Genomic DNA, 21,262 nt, shown 5'->3' on the forward strand with positions numbered 1-21,262 from the left:
CAAAGCCAAGAATAGAGGTGAAAGATAGAAGTGATCCTGATACTACTTCAGACCCTGTTCTGTCCTCTTGGGCATCCCCCTGCCTCAGGGTTCCAGAAAACACCCAAATCGTCTTTTGCTTAAGATCACTCAAATCATTTTCTGTTGCCTGTGATCAATGAGCTTTCACCCCACCCCACACTGTGGTGGAACCCCATGAGGACTGAGGTCAGTTCCAACTTGGTGATGTATGACCCCAAAAGCAGTCACTGGCTGTGAGGATGGCTGTTCCTCAGCAGGCGTCATGTAGCCACATCTTCCAGTATGTGGGAGTCAAAAAGGAAGGGGGCCCTTAGGCAAGACATACAATGTTTTTTTTTTTTTTTTTTTTTGCGCTACGCTCTTTTCCTCTTCCCTCTCTTTACCTCCAGGCTGTGTCTCCTCAGGGCTCCAGCCTCCTTTGCACAGGCCACCATGGCTGTGGCTCTGCTGGGTAGCCTCCACCTCCTTGGGCCCCTCAGCTTCCTGCTGTTGCTGATCTCTGAGTGCCTCCCTGTCTCCTGTTTGCTTTTCAACTCTTTCAACACCCATGTCACCAATTCCATTAAATTCCCTCTGCTTCAAATATTTAGAGCAGTTGTTGTGTTCATCATTGTGCCCCGACTGATAGACTACGTAAACATTTACTGTCATTATTTTATTTTTTAAAAAATATATTTGATTTATTTATTTTTTATTTTTGGTTGCGTTAGGTCTTCGTTGCTGCATGCGGGCTTCTCATTGCGGTGGCTTCTCTTGTTGCAGAGCATGGGCTCTAGATCGCGGGCTCAGTAGCTGTGACGCACGGGCTCAGCTGCTCCGCGGCATGTGGGATCTTCCCGGACCAGGGCTCGAACTCATGTCGCCTGCATTGGCAGGCGGACCCTCAACCACTGCACCACCAGGGAAGCCCTACTGTCATTATTATTGTTGCTGTTGCTATTGTCATCATTGTTTCGTACACCTCAGAGGAAGCTCTGGAGGAAACTGAGACTCAGGAGGTGAAGTGAGTTAACCAGGATGCCATGGCTGATGGGTGACAGACTCCAGCATGAAACCCTTTTCACTCAATCTCTCCTTCTACGTACGGAGGTTTTGAATGGGCTGGTATCTTCGACTCTAATTATTCTGAATTTACAATGCTTCCCTGGTGGCACAGTGGTTGAGAGTCCACCTGCCAATGCAGGGGACACGGGTTCGTGCCCCAGTCCGGGAGGATCCCACATGCCGCGGAGCGGCTAGGCCCGTGAGCCATGGCCGCTGGGCCTGCGCGTCCGGAGCCTGTGCTCTGCAGCGGGAGAGGCCACAACAGTGAGAGGCCCGCGTACCACAAAAAAAAAAAAAAAAAAAAAAAAAAAAATCCATTTTATTCCTTCCGGTGGTGTGGCAAACAAAAACAAAAGACCACATTGTTGCCAGCACTATGTGTCTGTTGTTAGACAATGCAAATTTTTTAAACATTTAATATTCAAACACTGTATTTATGCTGTTTTACCCACAAATGAATGTACAGGGTGTTCTTGGTCCTTTTGAGCACTGCAAACTGCTCCATGCCGGGAGCTGCTACAAACTCAGAGTCCTCCTGATTCACAATCAGGTACTGAAAACAAGTTTTTCCACTGCATGCATGGTCACAGCACTCTAGAACAATTCTCTCCTTCCTTTCTTCCTTCAATAGATATTTATCAAGAAATCACCAAATTTCAGACATGATGGGTAAGTACTGAGAGTATTCAATATTTGACCCCCCCCCCTTTTTTTTCAGTTCTTACCTTTCCTATATCAAAGTTATTGTTAACCAATGACTCTGGGGGCAAGCCAACTGTGTAAGGGCCTAGATGAAGTAATAATTCCAATAATTACTTGTTCAATACTCATGCTGTGTCATGCCTATGTGCTACTCCATGGCCATGGCAGACATGACTAACAGATCACAGAATCCCTCACCCAAGCCTGGATCTGGTTTCCTGGCTCTTCTCCACCCAGCATTTCAGGCCCTTCATGTCATGAGAGCCAAGATGGTGAGTAACCCCTACTTACTAACCTAGCATTAGCATAAACATTTCTTAAAAATAAGGCAAATGTCTAAAGGGACTGCTTTATAAACAAACTAGGCTAGAATTTTAGATTCTAAAGGCAGACAATGAAGTATGTAAAACCACAAAAGCATTTGAGAAAAAAATTGGCTTTGGTATTTCTTTCTTTAAACTTTTGCATTAGTTTCCTTGCCAATTACATAACTGTTTACTTTTCTTCACAGCCTAATGTTGTGAAGGCTTATTACCTATGGTACTTATCACTAAATACTAATATTTAGTAAATACTAAAATTTATTGGAATTCACGTACACTAACATATCAGGTTCTATATACTACTTTAGAAATGGAAAAAAAAAAAAAAGAAATGGAAAAATATGAGGTCACCCCACTATGCACATCTGTATTTCTTGAAAGGAACAAAATGCAAATGAATACGCACTACATTACCTTCAAGCTTAACTGGCAGAGAGAAAAAACATTCAAGTGTCTAAAAATGTAGATACCACATCATGTTATACATCATTTTGGAGGAAGACATAGTGCTCTGGCAATAAACTGCTCATCCGTGAAATGAAATAACCCTTCTAGGAAAGGATGATTAATTATTTAATAAACATTGTGTATTTTTAGATTCACTAAGAAAAATAAATGGGAGGAGCCAAAGAATGCCAGCAGCAACCAAAAGCTGGAAGAAGAGGCAAGGAATTGATTCTTCCCCAGGCTTCTGGAGGGAGTGGGACCCTGCCCACATCTTGATTTTGGCTTAATGAAACTGATGTTGAACTACTGGCCTCCAGACTGTGAGAGAACAAGTTTCTGTAGTTTTTTAAGCCAGCAAATGTGTGATAATTTGTTACAGCAGCCTTAGATAAACTAAGACACTGACCTGCTGAATTCAAGCTGGAAATTTTGCTGTGTGGCCCCTTCAGCTTTGCTATGACCCAAACGCCAGGAGATATACCCCTATCCTGGTTAGGAGCTTTCAACTCTTTCTCTGAAGCTTCCTTCTCCCTTCCCCTGTGTGATCCTCAGCACAAGTAAAAATATTGGGGTGATCATATTAACAACTACAAGGAATAGGAAAAACCACTGGCCCAGGATTTAGAATTCATGGTTTCAGATATAGCTCAATCACTTTTTTTCTGGTGCAACACTAAGCAAGTCATGTGCAAGTTCTGGGTCTCATTTTCCTGATCTGTTAAAGGCATAATACTATGTCCTTTGGTCCCTGAAAAGATTAAAGGAGATAGTGTACACAGAGCCTTAAACTATAGAGTATTATATTAAAATATGGAAAGGGTTCTGATTATTCTCCCTTCTCTCCTTCATACAATTAAAAGCATTTTTAAGCACCTAATATAAGGACAGCATCATGCTGAGTTACATACAAGGAAGTATAAAAACACGGTGCTGGCTATCAGGGAATTTACAATCTAACTGGGGAGACGCACACATTTACAACATTAAGTAACAACACAAGGTTGAAAGATTAAGTGCCACTAAGATCTACATGACGTGGAGATAAAAGAGATCATAGGGCACTGCAGTGATGTGAATATCCAGTCCCCTTCCTAGGGAAGTATATCTCCCCATCCCCTGAAGTCAGGCTTGGTCATGTAACTTTGCTTTGGCCAGTGAAATGTGAACAAAAGTGTTGTGTTGTTCCCAGGCAGAAATTTTAAGAGTCAGTGCATCTTTTCCTCCTGATACCATGGCTGGCAATACTCTAGTCTAAATAGTGACTGTATCATCTGCCTTGGACACAGAATGAGGACAATACTACAAGGAGCAGTACCTCCAGCCAACATGCCACGGACATTTAGTAGAATGAGGACTGTAACTGAGTCTTCTGGTTGTTACTGAAGCATAACCTAGCCAGTGCTGACTGATGCAAATAGTGACAGAAAGGCTAACAGAAAAGGTGGGACCCTAAGTCATAAGGACAACAGTGTCATCTAAAACTTGTATAGGGCTTGGTAGTTATATTACAAAGTGCTTCATGGGACTTAAGAACTCATTTAATTACTTCCTATTACTATTCCACTTAGTCCTGCCCATGAAGGCAGGAACCATGAAGTGCTTGTTCAGAGCTATATCCTTGGTGCCAAGCATAGTGGCTGACACATATTGGGCACTTAATACATGGGTGTCTACTAAGTTCCCAGAGAGACAGATGGGACCATACAAGAGAGGAGGAAGGAGGGAGAAAAGAAATTCCACAGCTTGACACTTCAAGGGAAGAATAAGGACGATATGGCCTTGGGCATAATGAAAGCCACCTTGATAGATCATTTAAAAATACACAGGTAGGGCTTCCCTGGTGGTGCAGTGGTTGAGAGTCTGCCTGCCGATGCAGGGGACGCGGGTTCGTGCCCCGGTCCGGGAGGATCCCACATGCTGTGGAGCAGCTGGGCCCGTGAGCCATGGCTGCTGAGCCTGCGCGTCCGGAGCTTGCGCGTCCGGAGCCTGTGCTCCGCAACGGGAGAGGCCACAACAGTGAGAGGCCCACGTACCGCAAAAAAAAAAAAAAAAAAAAAAATACACAGGTACAATTATGGTTAAATTGTAAAGCTTAAAAAAAAAAAAAAAAAGATGGTGCCCCTTCCAGATGATGACAGCCATTTCTGTTCTCCTCCTGCCCTGATTAACATACCTCTTTGCTATAATCTGTTCTAACAGCATGATTTCAAGGCATAAGACAATGATTAACATTATGATTAAAAGTGACCCAAGATTTAAAGACTTAAGATATACACCATCTTCTCTTTTTTTTTTTAAAGAAGCACTCTAATTCGTACAGTATAGACATATTAAAACCTTATCTTTTATTAAAAAAAATTTCTCTCCCTTTTATTTCAACCCTTGACTTAGTGAATTTAATGAATAGGATTAGGCTTTATCTTTCTTTCTTTTTTTTTTTCCCGCTGTACGCCGGCCTCTCACTGTTGTGGCCTCTCCCGTTGCGGAGCACAGACTCCGGACGCGCAGGCTCCGCAGCATGTGGGATCTTCCCGGACCGGGGCACGAACCCGTGTTCCCTGCATCGGCAGGCGGACTCAACCACTGCGCCACCAGGGAAACCCTATCTTTCTTAATAAATATCTTCTAAGTTTCTCCTAAGTCGAACAACAACAACAAAACCCAAAGCAACTCAAGCTAGAAGCTATATAGAGATAAATCAAAATATTTCCTCTAGGCAATAAAGGGGCACAGACAATTATTCTAGGCCACCAAATTTGCGGGGGGAAATATATTAAGAAATTCCACACCATCCATTAGACGTAATGCTTTTAGTAATTGCTGTTTATCTTTGTAACGAGATCCCTGGTGGTGGAGAAAACTAGTCTGGTAAAGCAAGTACCTTAAGGGCCGAGGTGATTTCTGCGACACTATTATTCTCTAAATCATGGAGAAAGCCACAAATGTCATTTGGATTGGTCAATAAATATTAATTGTCTGCAAAGATATATTTTAAAATTTGCTGTTCTTAAAGCCACCCACGTATTGTACAGGGGGAAAGAACACTCAAAATACTCCTCATTGCAAAATGCATAGCATTTACCAATTATTGAATAATAGGGAAATCAGAAAAAAAATCTGTATTTTAAACACTCTATTGTTAATGGGGCATTACAGCTGGACTCTGTTTACTTATTAAAATTTATAGCCCATTTGCTTCCCAAAAGAATTAAACAGTTTACAATGAAAGGCACACATTCTATCAGGCTCTTAAATTAGAAAGTAAAATTTGAAACCAGATGGAAGGACGAAGTGAGTCTATAAATCAGTTAGGCTAAATATTAATTGGAACCACATTCAACCATTTCTGATCCACAAAAAAGGCAGTCATATAGTTCAGTCTATTATCATTACAGCAATTGAGGGTTTGATTTAACACAAAACTTCCTGGCAGAAAGGGAAAGGTGAAAAAGTACGCAATTTTCACTGTAGGCCAAATTCTCTGAGAATTCTCGGACTGCACTGAAAGCTATGCTTGTGAGAATACCACACTTTTCAGTGCAGGCATGGGGGTGGAGTGCTAGGCAAAGGAACATCTAAAAATAGAGATCTGTGATAACAGATTGTGATATAGAGTCATCATTCAGAATCCCTAGGTCAGTGTAGTTCAGTGTTTTCTAAACTGGCGGGCTCTAGAAACGCCACTGGTTCCCTGAAGTTCATTGGTAGGAAGCAATTAATGTGTTTTATGCTCACCAAGTTTTAAGTGCAGGACAGCTTAGAGCCTTCAACAGCTAAGCTGTGTATTCAGGGCTCTCTGAGAGCAGGACGTTTCCTAACATTAATTGTCTGTGGAATCTTTTAAAATTTAAACACCAGGTATTAAGCTAGTAGAGTGTTCAGTTCAAAGACTTTTTGGAAAAGTTAACCAAAGATCAGTGTTATTCAAACTATAATCAATTAATGGTCACAAACAGCGTTTTGAAAGTTAAATAGAACAGAGTGTAGCAAAGAAACAAATCAAGGAACAGAACACACTGCGAATATAAGTACTGTCGTGTAAAACTTTTGTGTGAGTCAAGGAAAGAGAGAGAGGCGGGAGGGAGAAAAACTAGGTCATGCCATAAACTGTATTTCTTACAGGTTAGGACAAAATAGCTTGAAAGCCAATGACACAGAAAAATAAATGACTATAAAGAACGTGGGCGTTCACACACAAATTTTAAAAAATCTAATAACTGTCCATGCAAAATTTATTTTCACGTGGGTAGATACACACATATAATAATCAAGTTAAATAAAGCTTCTTCCTTCAGAGGTGCTGGGGTGTAAGTTCCCATAGGCTCTGGCTGTGTCCCAGAGGAGGGAATAGTCAGTTCAATCCAAGGAAACATAAAGGTCTCACCAGGAGGGTTTAGAAAATGAGCAGGCAGGAAAGGGCAGTGCGGCTCAAGGGCACAAGCCGGTGCAGCTGGGCATGTGCACTTGGCCACCATACTGGACGAGAGGTGGAAGAGCCTGGGGAGGGGCAGCTGACTTAAGTATTAAGAGGCCAAAGCACTAGGGTCTAACCACGCCCTACATGTGGTGGGGGTAAGAGGACCCCCAAGTTGTTGACTGTGTAGCTGACTAGATGGCAGAACCATGAACCACACTGGACTAAGGGCAAAGGTGACCTGGCCATAGGTTAGCCAAGCAGGCGCCACGCACAAACGACTATCTACGGCCTTGTGCTTCACAGTAAGGAGAGAAGCTTCTTTCATGAGGCAGCTGAACTCGCTGGAGTTCAGACAGATGCTTACAGATTTAGGAGTGATTTGTGTCCTCTTATCCTTATCCCAATCCCCATTCCAGTTATGCCCAAAGGCAGATGGGGGCTTCCCTGGTGGCGCAGTGGTTGAGAGTCTGTCTGCCGATGCAGGGGACGCGGGTTCATGCCCCGGTCCGGGAGGATCCCGCATACCGCGGAGCGGCTGGGCCCGTGAGCCATGGCTGTTGAGTCTGCGCATCCGGAGCCTGTGCTCCGCAACGGGAGAGGCCACAACAGTGAGAGGCCCACGTACCACAAAAAAAGAAAAAAAAAAAAAGACAAAGGCAGATGGGGTGGGAGGGCTGCTGAGGGGTCAGGGCCAGGGAGAATCAGACACTTTCGATCTGAACTAAATATCTATTTCACAGATTTGGTAATCAAAGAAATGATACTGGTGCCTCTACTGGTATGTATGTAAAATTCCTGCAAAACTTATCCCATAGGCTGTCGTTCTCTATTTAGTTTGTCTCCTGGGACCCACCTGGTTTCGGTGCCCTCCTAGAAAACATTTGGTTCTACTGGGCTACAGACTGAGGCTTAGATTTTTCTGGCTTTGTTTCCAATAAATTGATACTTGGGAGTTCTCCTTTAGCGGGTGGCAAGAAAGGATTTAGAGATGAAGAGGCAGGAGCCTCAAACAATTTTCCAGTTACAAAGGGACCCTCCTTTCTATCATGACCTGCCCCATTCTGGGCTGGGCGACTCAGGGTACAGGGCCCGGATGCGTGAGCCCAACCTGAATGCGGATCTCCAATGGGCCAGGGTGCTCTGTGCAGGTAAAAAGGGGCCTTTGGAAACAGAGCTGGAGCCACTCACCCAAAGAGGCAGAGTTGGCAAGACAGGGGAGATGATTAGGCCTAGAGAAGCAGTTAGAAGCACAAGGCACTGCCTGGGTAGAGAAAGGCAGTCCTCATCTGGTTGGCCCTTTCTACTCATGGCCAGCCCCCTGCCGCATTACTTGACAGTTCTGTTTGCCACATCAGCAAGCCCTGTACGCAGCCTCCCCCAACCCCAGGCTCCTTCAGAGCCTGTAACTGGGCACCCCTAACCCCAGCCCATCCCACCCCAGTACTTTCAAACACTCCTTGCCCTTGGGCATGCTTCTGGTGTAAAATAACAGGTAGAATGACAAAATTTTCTACGTTTTATTTCTTACTCCCCCTACCATCCAATTTCTCTGGATATGCGAATGGCACCAGATCCAGTCTGTCACACCCACTCTGTGTTCCTTTATTTATAATCTAAATGATTCTTCCTGGGTTTAGAGAGATTTACTCTTTCCACTGAAAATGAACTCCTTGGCTCACATATTTTTCATTTGGCCCCAAGCCTGATTTAGTATTTCCAATCTCTGGCCACTGAGACAAAGCCTGCCTGATTCTGCTCCCAGGACTTTTTTACCCTCAGAAATTGAGTCCTTGCCTGAGGACTCTGACTTTAATTTCTTAATTCTTGTTTTCGATTTCCTTTCTCTTCTTTACTTTTCTAAAGAGCAGTTCCCCAGGGCACTCTTTGGGAGCTGCCTAGAAAAGAAGAATTCCCAGTTGAAGTTATAATAAAGAAACAGGGCACCCGGTGCTGGAGCCCAAAGGTTGTGTGCCGCTAAGAGGGAAAACAGGGAACATAACTTGGTCGTCCTCTTGCCGAAGGAGAGAGGCCAGCGAGCTGGAGGAGAAGAGAAACTTGGGCCTCAGTGGGAGCTGGTACAGCTCATGCTGACACAGACAGCTATGACAGCAGCAGGGGGTCTTGGATCCCAAGTGACTGGACTGAAAACTCATTACAGGATCATTTCCATAAATTCTCACCTTTCTCTATTAAAAAAATAACTCCTGCGTACACAGTTCATTGCCAGGCTTTAATTCACAGCTGTGATACATAAGCACCAAGTCTGGTTTAAGAAGAGGGTTAGAAACACACTAAGCCACTTGGTTGGGGCAGGGAGAGGGGAGGGTCTAAACATCAGTGTTGGCCTTTGAAGAGGCATCACGTCATCAGTCAAGACTCACAGGGAACCAATAATGGAAGAGTTTTAGATATTTAAAGTCAAAGACAAAATAATGCGAACCTCCCATGTTTTAAATTTTCTCCTGATTTTTATAATCTGTTACAGTTGACCCAGGGTAATATTTCAAGGAAATATTAAGTCTTAATAAAAGTATTGCCCCTGGGGACAGTGCCTGACAGTTCTATGAAAGCACCTTCACATCTCTGCCATCCCAGCCAAAATCCCCACTGCAGATGGAGAGGCTGGGACACTAAGTCCCCAACACCAGTGCCAGGGAAGAACCATGATTAAATTGCACATGGTGGGATTCCTATACCAGTATTCCTTCTCTTGACCAACCTGGCTCTCAAAAACTTGACAGAATTATATGTGGGGAGACTCCCTGAATTCCACCCGATGTTCTCAAATTCGTCTTCTCCAGTAACCAACTGTGCACCATGATATTGTAATATAATAAGAAATATATATTTGGTTTTCGTCCATGATTCCTGACACAAAGCTTCCAAGACCGTTGTAATTTCCTGAGTGGTAGGAGCATCTTCTGTTATAATATTTGGTCTTAGACCCTGGTTCCTGACACAAGAGCTTTTAAAACCCTTGGGCTCTCCAGAACGACAAGAGTAACTTTTTGCACATGAATGAGATGTCTGGGGGCCCTTACATAGTTTCAGCGTGAGGGCTGCTCCCAGAAAGACCAGGTTGTGATTAAAGGGTTGGAACTTACAGTCTCACCCTAACCTCCAGGGAAGGGAGAAGGGCTGGAGACTGAGCTAGTCACCAACAGCCAATGATTTAATCAGTCAGCCTATGTAATGCAACCTCTGGAAAAACCCTAAACAATGGGGTCAAGAGAGCTTTGGGGGTCGGGGGTCAGAGAACACATTCAGGTGCCAGGAGGGTGACATACCCCAAACTCCACGGGGACAGAAGCTGATAACCCTTCTGGACCTCACCCTTTGTGCTTCCTCATCTGGCTTTCTTTTGTATCCTTTATAAGAAACTGGTAATAGTAAGTAGTGTTTTCCTGAGTTCTGTGAACCGTTATAGCAAATCATTGAACCTGAGCAGAAACCTCCATGGGAACCTCTGATTTATAGCTGCTCTCGGGCACATGTAGGGGTGGCCTGGACTTGTGACTGGCATCTGAAATGGGGGCAGTCTTGTAGGGACTGAGCCCTTAACCTGGGGCGGGGAGGGGTCTGGGCTAACTCCTGTGTCAGAATGGAATTAAATTGTGGGACACCCAGTTGCTGTCGGCAGAGACCTGGAGAGTTGCTTGGTGTGGAAAACTGACACATTTGGTGTCAGAAGTGTTCTGTGAGTGAAACGAATCAGAGGAGCTGCATTATGCTCTAAATCACTGGATTCACCAGGAAGCCCAAAATCTCAGATGATTACATTTAAGTAAAAGAGTTCAAGGTGGGGCTTCCCTGGTGGCGCAGTGGTTGAGAGTCCGCCTGCCGATGCAGGGGACACGGGTTTGTGCCCCGGTCCGGGAAGATCCCACATGCCGCGGAGCGGCTGGGCCCGTGAGCCATGGCTGCTGAGCCTGCACGTCCGGAGCCTGTGCTCCGCAACAGGAGAGGCCACAACAGTGAGAGGCCCGCTACCGCAAAAAAAAAAAAAAAAAAAAAAAAGAGTTCAAGGTGATAATCTGTGTACGAAAAACAGTGACTATCCATTCATCTGCGATAACGTAAGGCCTTTAGCGATTTATCAAACACTTAATCATTTGTTGAGTATATACGACAGGCCAAGTGACCAAGTGATGTTTTGGGTTACAATAGTTACAACTTTTTCTGCTCTCTAAGACACGAATCCATGTCTGCATGGGTCATTAGGCTTCTTCTCCGCTGACACTACTCTTACTTCTGGTTTCGGAAGGTTCTAAGTGTTCCAAGAAGATCGCAGTACTTTCAAGACTGACAGAGAATCACTGGAGCCTAGTATGATGGATCACCCTCATGCTACATCTGGAATGGGCCATCCCTCACCTGGATTGGGACTCAGGGGAAGCGTGAGATGGAAGTTGCTCAGGGATCATCATCAGAATTTTTTGCTGTTGACACGACAATCTCAAGCTCCCACGCTACACCGCCTGGTGCTGAAACATGCTTATGAGAAACAATGGATTATGCACTGAACCAGCTATCAAAACACAGGATGCGTTCTTCAGAAGAAACTGTTGTCTTCATATATCCACTAAGGAAGGATCGGCTTGCAGACACTCTCAAGGCATTCCTCTGAGGGAAACTTTTCTTAGACAATCACTTACAATGCCTTTCCTTACAGGTTATTCTAGATTGAAAGTATTAGCAAGCATCCCAGCATGATTAATAGAAGGCAAGAAGGCGACTTCTATAGAGATAAAATATAACTATGGTGTAAGTCAGCGGAATGGCCAAGTAAATCCTGATGCCTCTGCTTACCATGTGTCTATATTAAAAAGAAATTAGCTCTAGAGGTCAAGATAATACTGGAACATAGGGAGAGAATTACTGCTCTCTCCCTGAGACTTTTCTCCCTGAGGCAAGGCAGCATATACCTTAGATTAAACTTTTATCAGATCTTGGAATTCCATCAATCTTTCATTACTGGCTGGCTCAGAGAACCCTCTGACTACATGTCATTAGGAAGCTCTCCATCCTCCCTGTGAAGACCCGCCTCCCTCCGTCACTCCTAGGAAAAGAAACAGTGGCAAAGGGAAAATAGAGATAACTTTCAATTAGATCAAAAACCTGGTACTTCCCTGGTGGTGCAGTGGTTAAGAATCTGCCTGCCAATGCAGGGGACACGGGTTCGAGCCCTGGTCCGGGAAGATCCCACATGCCGTGGAGCAGCTAAGCCCGTGTGCCACAACTACTGAGCCCGCACGCTAGAGCCCACGAGCCACAACTACTGAGTCAGTGTGCCACAACTACTGAAGCCCACATGCCTAGAGCCCGCGCTCTGCAACAAGAGAAGCCACTGCAATGAGAAGCCCGTGCACTGCAATGAAGAGTAGCCCCCACTCTCCGCAACTAGAGAAAGCTTGCATGCAGCAACGAAGACCCAACACAGCCAAACATAAATAAATAAATTTATTTAAAAAAATGTGTATGTTGAAAACATTAAAAAAAACAAACAAACCAAGAGGCCCACTATTTCTAAAATCCTGTCACCTAAAACAGAACTGCCCTTTATCACTGGCAACTTCCACCAATTTAGAAAGGACGTCTCCTTGGCATACATGCTGTCGTGTCACCACAATGTGCAAAGCTGAACATAAAGAACAGCTCCGCTCACTTGCTCTCCTGAATGCCCTCCTCAGGGCAGGCACGCCCTCATGCTGCCTCCTTTAGTCAGTGCTAATTCCATTTAAGGGTCAACTCGGGAGCGTGCAGGCAGGAGACAGGAACCACACCAGTTACTGGGACAGAAAGATCATTTAAAGACCTGTAACTGCAAAACTAAAAAGGGAATAGGAAGAAGTTATCATGGAGGCAGCAATTGCAAGAGGGGGCTGTGACCTGGAGGGTGGAGAGAACAAAGGGCAGAGGTTGGAATTATCAAAACCTAGAAGCTTGGAGAAGCCCCATGGTGCAAAACCTCTGACACTGAGGAGGTGGTGCTGCTGGGCTGGTGTCTCTAGACTTGAAGCAGGGTCGGGACTCAGACCTTTATAGGGGGCACCCGAGCCAGTGGCACTGGTGGCTCTGAAGAAGGGGAATGATTAACGGTTCTGCATTTCTGTGAGTGCTAGGAAAACCGCGTGGGAACTGACACAGCAGGATGAAGAAGTTGTTCTAGGATGATGCTCACAGACACGGGAAGCAAGGTCCTTCTCCTTCCTCCAGCCTTGCAGCCCCCTCTAGGCAGAGTCTAACGAGAAGCAAACTAGAGAAGCAGAAACGTTTTTGCAGAGTCCCAGCTCCAGTCTCACAAAGCGAGCAGAGAAGGGTGGGTTTGGAGCTGAGGGACAGCAGCTTAATAACTGGCACAGGAAACAACAGGTCACAGGCTGGGAACACTGAGGTGATTCCTTTTCAGACTGTGTAAGAGGCTAGTTGTTTCACCTCATCTTTTTTAATAGTGGTATTAACTTGGCAATTGTTGGCCCAGCTAGAGACTCCATTTCCCAGAATCCCTTGTAGCTGCATGTGGCCAAAGGGATATGAACAGAATGTGGGCATAATGTTACATGTGCAAGTTCCAGGTCCCCTTCAACTTACAGACAAGCCCCCTGGTTGGTCAGACTAGGAAGACACTGGAAGGATGGCAGAACAGGACTTGCCTTTTACAGAGACTTCCTACAGAAGCCACAACGACTGCCTCATTGTATTCTGAATGAATGTTACTGTAAATGCTCTTTCTGGAAAGAACCAGGCCATGCTGGGTCCTCCACATTTGGGTCCCCTATTCTTTTTTTCCTTTACTTAAAAAATTTTTTTTAATAAATTTATTTTATTTTTATTTATTTTTGGCTGTGTTGGGTCTTCGTTGCTGCACACGGGCTTTCTCTAGTTGAGGCGAGCAGGGGCTACTCTTCGTTGTGGTGCGTGGGCTTCTCATTGCAGTGGCTTCTTTTGTTGCGGATCACGAGCTCTAGGCACATGGCCTTCAGTAGTTGTGGCTCATGGGCTTCGTTGCTCCGCGGCATGTGGGATCTTCCCAGATCAGGGATCGAACCTCTGTCGCCTACATTGGCAGGTGGATTCTTAACCACTGTGCCACTAGGGAAGCCCATTTTTTCCTTTTTAAAACAACCCATTAAAGATGGAAAAACCATTTTCAGCTCGGGGCCATATTTTGTCAACCTCTGCTTTTAATTCACACCTGTGGTTTCATCTCCCCAAGGAAAGAGACCAGGCCTTGAGTGCAGAGTTCTCCGTCTCCCTGCTGAGCCCAGGTTATGTGAGACCATCCATTATCTCTTGTCAGATTAACAGAGGAGCTCCTATTTGGACAGAGGACAATTCCAGGAGTCTGTCTTTGCCCTGTCACAACTAGATGGGTCACCTAAGGCAAATCATCCCCTTCTGTCCTCAGTTAATCTCTAAAATAAAGAGGTTGAAAGACAGTGGTTATGAAACCACCTTTTACATTTGAAAGCCTACAAGTTACAGTTTTGCATATTGTGACTAACCTCAGTGTTACAGCCAGGATGCCCATGTACCCCCCAACCCCATCCCAAAATTAAGCAGTTTTTTCCAAAGAATCAACACAGAACAACACTGGCAGGAAAACAAAAGCATGAACTGTGTGTGGCAGGAGACTTCTAAAGCAACTTAAAACCAGGGACTTGGTGGATAAAACCAGTTGGGAATATTCCAAGAGAAGAGAAAACGAAACAAATATTCAGTGCACTTGAGACTTACTATGTTATTTAGATAAAAGTTCCTGAGATCTTAACCAGATACAACAGTTAAGTCAAAGATAAACAATTGGAAATTTATGAATAACCTATCACACAGTAAGATTTTATTAAAAACTGTTCATCAAAAGCAGGAAAGAGACACATAAAACACCTTCTCAGAAGAGAAGTTCTGCTATACAAACTATAAGCACAAACAGTATCACAGGGTCAACATTTAACCTGCATAAGAAAGTGCTTTTTAAAAAGCGCTTGTGCACAGTGGCTGTGATGGCTGCTTTTAATTATAAAGGAATTTTACCTCCATTAGAGCAGGCCCAGTGGGGTCTCCACTTATAATGGTTATTTATTACAAGGAATTCCAATTTTTCCTAAAGACAAAAACAGCAGTCTAGTGTTGCCACTAATTTAAATTAATGAGTTTATTGACCAGAGCAGCGTTTCCCAAAGTGTGTTCCATGAGACTACATTTCCATGAAGAAAAGGGTTCCAGTCCACATCAGGACAGGAGAACCTCCGAGAGGGTCCAAAGCAAAGGGGCCTGATGCACTTGGTTTAACCCACTTTCCCAACTGACCCTAGATCTTTTTTTTTTCCCTTTCAAGGAAAGTCTATGAACATTTGACCTGATTAGTGCTCCATGGTACACCGACCTGGGAAATCCCACTTATGGGGTCTGAAACCCTGGACTATACCATCCACCCACTTTCCTTTCTCATGGGAAACAGACAGGATTAGCAGATTCTATTGCTTATTGGCAACGTACAGAAGGATCTGTGTGCCCCTTCCCTTACCTGTCACAAGAGGCAAGGAAAGTCCCAGTTTAAAGTCTCCTATGTTCAGAAGTTATGTCTGCTTGCTATTGATATCTCTTTAAAAGAATAAGGAGGGGGCTTCCCTGGTGGCGCAGTGGTTGAGAGTCCATCTGCCGATGCCGGGGACATGGGTTCGTGCCCCGGTCCGGGAAGATCCCACATGCCGTGGAGCAGCTGGGCCCGTGAGCCATGGCCGCTGAGCCTGTGCTCCGCAACGGGAGAGGCCACAACAGTGAGAGGCCCGCGTACCGCAAAAACAAAAATAAATAAACAAATAAAATAAAAGAATAAGGAGAGTGCTGCTTCCCAGGGCCGAATGAATAAATAGGAGAGCTGTGGCCGGATTAGCACAGCCCCTGAAATTGTTGTGAAACCCCTCCCACCCCATCCTTGGAAGGGCAGCCTGCAGGTCCGTAGAGACAAGATGAGAGATGGCACTGTGGTCACCTGCCCCAGTCACTGGCGGCAAAATGCCAGTTCTACAACCCAGGGCCTCCTTCCCACAGGGGTGGAAGCAGAGCAGGTCAATCTGGGTGCTCCCTGGTGCTGCCTGTGATTGGAAATACAAGGCTCATGAAACCCCTTTCACCAGTCCCATCTCTGGGAGCCTTGACATTTATCTCACTGTGATCAAAAGGAACCGAAGTAGGAGGAGGGAGCCCTCCCTTTGCCTGGCAGTAATGCACATGGGCTCCAAGAAATGCCATAATAAAGGCAGGCGTGAGTCTCAAGAACAAGACAAAAACTTCAGTCCAGTCCTGCAACCACCAGCACCCCACAGAGAACCAACGTCTGATGCGATGGCGACTTCTCAGCCATTCATAATAAGAGGCTTCTCCAAATCAACCTGGGGCATCGGTGGGGTGTGTCACAGCTGGATCATCCCCTCACCCAAAGTAAACTTACTCCATAAGGAATTTCTTCAGAGCAACTCAAATCCACTTGAAAGCCTTAAGAAAATGCTAAACCCAAAACAACTTTATAAATCCTGAAATTACACGGCTCAGTGAAGCACTCTGAATTTCAAGACAGACTGTGCCCTTCAAGCCTCTGGTATACATACTTTCCATATTCATTTTAACCACATCAAGAAATTCCCTAAGAGATTCCATTTTCTCGGCAAGGGAGGTTACAAAAGAGAATGTGAAATGGACTCATTTTCTCAAGCAAAATGAAACACTTTTATGTTTTATTCATGCAAAGTGTAAACTCCTTTCCTTTGCAGCATTACAAATTGAATTTGCTCTTGTAAATTGCTGTAAGAAAAAAAAAAAGGAATCAAGAGCAAAAGAAAGTATTTTTTTAAAAAAGCAGGAATACAAAGGCCTTCTTTTAGAGAATGAAAACTCAGGGGTCCAATGGGAGAAATACAACCTTTCACTGACAAACATACTTTTTTTTTTTTTTTTTTTTTTTTTTTTTGTGGTACGCGGGACTCTCACTGTTGTGGCCTCTCCCGTTGCGGAGCACAGGCTCCGGACGTGCAGGCTCAGCGGCCATGGCTCACGGGCCCAGCCGCTCCGCGGCATGTGGGATCTTCCCGGACCAGGGCACGAACCCGTGTCCCCTGCATCGGCAGGCGGACTCTCAACCACTGCGCCACCAAGGAAGCCCCCAAACATACTTTTTTATTTACTGTTTCTAAAAGCAATCTAGCTCAAGGGCCCCCAACCACTACATGAGCTTTCTGAGGTCCTGACAGCTGATGCAGAGCCCTCAGTGTATTTCTAAATTACACTTACCTGCTAACATTGAGTAAGAATAAGAAATGGTTTAAAAAACATGAGTAACTCAGCCCACACTTCAAAAACATAATCAAGGCAAGGTAACCTAATTTACACTGATATCACTGGGTGGCAAGGGGAGTGGCCCTTCCTGCTTTGTAGGACAACTGAACTCAAGTGTCTGAAACAGCCTCTCGCCCTCTGTTATCAATGATGAACTGTCCTCGAAACCTCCCTGAGGTCTGACCCCTCCCTCATCCTCCCTGTCTTTGAAAGGAAGCCATGTAATTAGCTGTCTCTTCTAGTGGATGTTGCTTTAACGATTCAAGAGCTAACATTCATTAAGCATTTTCCACATCCCCCATCAGTGGGCCAATTACTATACACACAGAGGCACATACATACATGTGCTTTGTGGTGCTTTGTGGTCCTTATTATCACTGTCATTTCACAGATGAGAGAAAACTAAGCTCAGGGCTTGAATAATTTTGTCAATTGCAATTTGAATCATATTTTCTCCCTGAACAAAGAGCATTTGGCCTTACTTTAAAGAGTTGGGGTGAACTGAAAACCTCATCGATGAAATCCACTCACAAGCTAACCTCAAAAAAACACAACCCCATCCAGTTGTACACGTAAATCATGATCTTCATCTTGACTCCTGTCTTAAAAACAAACTTGGAGGACAGGAAGTAGGGAAGGATCAAGTATCTTATACTCTTCCATCAAGGCTAAATGTTTTTAATGATGTACAAATATCATCAGGTATTTTCCTCTGTAAACTTAATCAATTCATGCCAATGCATCAACTCCAGTGCTCCAGCTCTGCTAAGCAATTGAATGACAGGTGTGGATGCATAATCTATCTACTCATTTCCCCCCAAAGCACCTGGTCCAGCTGTCACCGTTCATCACTGTTACAAAAGCTCAAAGACACAACTGTGCTCCCACGAAGGTTTATCCAATCAGCTGTCAGAGGACATTGCAGCTCTCTGTTTTGCAAACCATTTCTCACCTGTGATTCCAGCAAAAATGCTTGTTCTTTGATGAATGCTTAACCACTTTCCTTTCAGGCTTAGGACTTGCAACTGAATCAAAAAACTATCAAATCCACTACTGCCCATCTTTGGAAGGCAAAGGATGGCAAAGCCAAGGCACAGCCACCTAGAGGACCCCATGATCCAATAAGCCAGGATGCCCAGGAATGGAACCACCCCAGGGGAGCAGTCTCTCTGTCGTCTGGGATTTTCAGCAGCTTCTGCAATGCTCTTGCCCCTTTTCAACAGAGCAATAAATAATCATCCTATAGCTTGTCCCTAAATGCTAGGAGATCCTCGGGTATACCTCGAGAGCTGACAAAGATTAATTTAATTCAAGAGTTAGATGCATTTCATGTAGCCCAATTACTTCATAAAGTATCAAAGTATGATGCCTGTGATTACTGTCACTTTATTAGTTAGAATATGTACTTGAAAATCAGAACTTCCTTGTTTCCAGTCACTGGAGAGCAAAAAATTCACAACACATCTATTAAGAAGTACTTGCTGGCAATGACAAATATTCAGTAGAATTTCAGAAAAATACACATTGAGTGGAACTTTGGTATGACCAGACATTTCAAACGTTAAAAGAGTTCAGCCATCTTCAAACCCCAGAAGCTCCTGATCAGCATGAGTTAATGATCTAAAGCTTGTAATTTGGATAAACAACAAGGTCCTACTGTATAACACGGGGAACTATATTCAGTATCCTATGATAAACCATAATGGAAAAGAATATGTATATCTATGCATAACTGAATCCCTGTACAGTTATACTGTACAGTGTGAATTTTGCTGTACAGCAGAAATTAACACATTATAAATCAACTATACATCAATAAAACAAATTTAAAAAAATAATAAAGCATGTGATTAAAGGCTGTACCACCTCTCCCTTCCAACAAGCCCTCTACAAAGAAAATACCAATAGCAGAGCATCTGAAATAGCTGAGATTCAACTTTAAAACAGACTGCAGAGAAGCCAAAAAAAAAAAAAAAAGGTGGGAGTTCAGAAAGCCTGGATGAGTAGGGAACTTAGATGAATGAGGATGAGTGGGCGTTGGGGGAGAAATACATGGAATCAGAGGCAGGATCCAGAGTTGACAAAAGGTTTGAGGTACAGAAACCAGGAACGGAAGGAGCTCGGAGGGTTGACAAGGCAGGGCTAGAGATGTGCTTTAAGTTTTTACATTTCTATAGAGAGTCTACTGTCAAGTTTCATATTCAGCAACATGCAGTAACAGTGAGGCCCCGCTTCAGGGTTAAGCTAAAACTGGGGCACCGGGTGAGGTGACAAAGGACAGCGCAGGCCCGGGGCACTCACCGGCCGTTGTCGCGGCCCACGCCCCACACACGGATGCTGGCAATGGGCTGTGTGTGGAGCGCACTGTGGTCCATGGGGTCCACCAGGCTCAGCGTGTCGTTCTCCAGGACCAGGTACATGTCCTTCCCCTGGGAGTCAACGAGAAGACAGGTTACCTTCCTCATGAAACCACACGTCCTCGGGATGTCTGTGGCTACCTGGGGGTGTCGGTTCAATGATCAAAAATTCACCCCTGTAATTTGTTCTCCTAAGGGAGAAACATCCCCTCCTGATTAAAAGATTCATAAACCTTTCACCTTCCCCTCACATGCCCAATTTCTCTCTCCTTCTCCAAATCCTCTGAAATGTGTCCCTAGCCTGCTTTCTAGCTGGCTCTTATTTTTAATTATTTACACTTTGAATCTTTACTCTAAGAAAAAAGGCTAAAGGCGGGTTCCCTGGAGAATCTGGCCTCTTACTGACTCCAAGTCTGTCATCCCCTCACAACCCCTCTATCCCCATTCCCTCCCCTCTGGCCAGACCCTACCAGGCATCCCCTTGACGCCCTTCCCAGGTCCACAATGATGTCTGTCTCTTCTCAACTGTTACACCACTTCTTATCTGTGTGATCTGGCTGGTAAATAGCAGGCACAGCTTTGTGACACTTCTCGGTGCTACAATAGCTAACGCTGAAGTGACTTTATCACACCTCAGATGTTATGCGACAGGCTTCAGGTTCCTTGGGTCATGAGGGCTCTAACTTGCCTCAGAGCTTGGTTTTATTATCTGTGATTAGCAGATGGGAAAACTGAGGCTTATAGGTTAAGTAACCTGCTCACAGCCTGACACAGAAGTCGCAAGGCCTTTAGCGCATGTGCTGTTGTGATACCAACACGGGGGAGGCTGAGGTTTCTTGCATCACTCTTCAGGTTTTCAGGTTTTGGTCTCCTGTCTCCCCGCATATTGGCTCTTTGAGGGTAGGAATGCTAGGCCATCCAACTTCACTCCCCTTGCAAATCCTCAGGCATAATTCAAAGAAATTATTAAACTGTCCACTGAAGGTCATGGTCAGCCCAGATGCTGTGGCGTGGACGCTAGGGAGGTCTAGCAAGGCAGCACAGTGAGGCTTCCTGGCAGATGTTCAAATCCAAAGCAGGACAGATGCTCCTTGGTCTGGTTTTTGAGAACGATATTTCAGGTCCCCATCAAAGGTTCTCAGAGTAAACACAAGCTCTGCTGCCGGGGTGGCAGACACGGGTGTTTCAGTGCCTCTGCTAGTCAATGTCTAAGCCAAGCGTCTACAGATGAGATCCAGGATGAGCTGAAATCATCCCCCTACCCTGCACTGAGCTGGGTGGTGCATTTCTTTTGGATTGATTCAGCTTAGAAACCACAACTGGTCCACGCAAAGGCAACACAGGCCATCTTTGTCAATTACCTCTGTCGACAGTCATCGTATTACCGGACAGAACCAGTGACAGCTACCAGCTGGTCATCTGAAGTGAGAATGGTTGGCTGAGTGTGGACTATCCCTGAATGAAAATGCATCGTGGCTTCTGTTGAGTTCACTAGGCACACTCGTGTCTTCCCATATGTGCCCTTTCCCTTTTCTCATGAACACTCAGCAACTCCTGGTTGACCACTGTAAAGTCTTGCTAATTGTAACCCAAACGACCAATGCTTATGCAGGTGT

At 44.8% G+C, this 21,262-nt stretch overlaps 1 protein-coding gene across 18 annotated transcripts in view; it reads right to left on the reverse strand.

Moving 5' to 3' along the window:
• The window catches only part of APBB2 (amyloid beta precursor protein binding family B member 2), a 389,233-nt gene that overhangs the window by 49,027 nt on the left and 318,944 nt on the right, over positions 1–21,262 (reverse strand). For all 18 annotated transcript variants that reach the window (XM_082637315.1, XM_082637301.1, XM_082637312.1 and 15 more), the window contains one exon: positions 19,591–19,718. In XM_082637315.1, coding sequence (XP_082493441.1) covers positions 19,591–19,718 — 128 coding nt within the window. The remainder of the gene's footprint in view (positions 1–19,590; positions 19,719–21,262) is intronic.

The sequence above is a fragment of the Mesoplodon mirus genome, assembly GCF_964341445.2.
Source record: "Mesoplodon mirus genome assembly, chromosome: 2".
NCBI lineage: Eukaryota > Metazoa > Chordata > Mammalia > Artiodactyla > Ziphiidae > Mesoplodon > Mesoplodon mirus.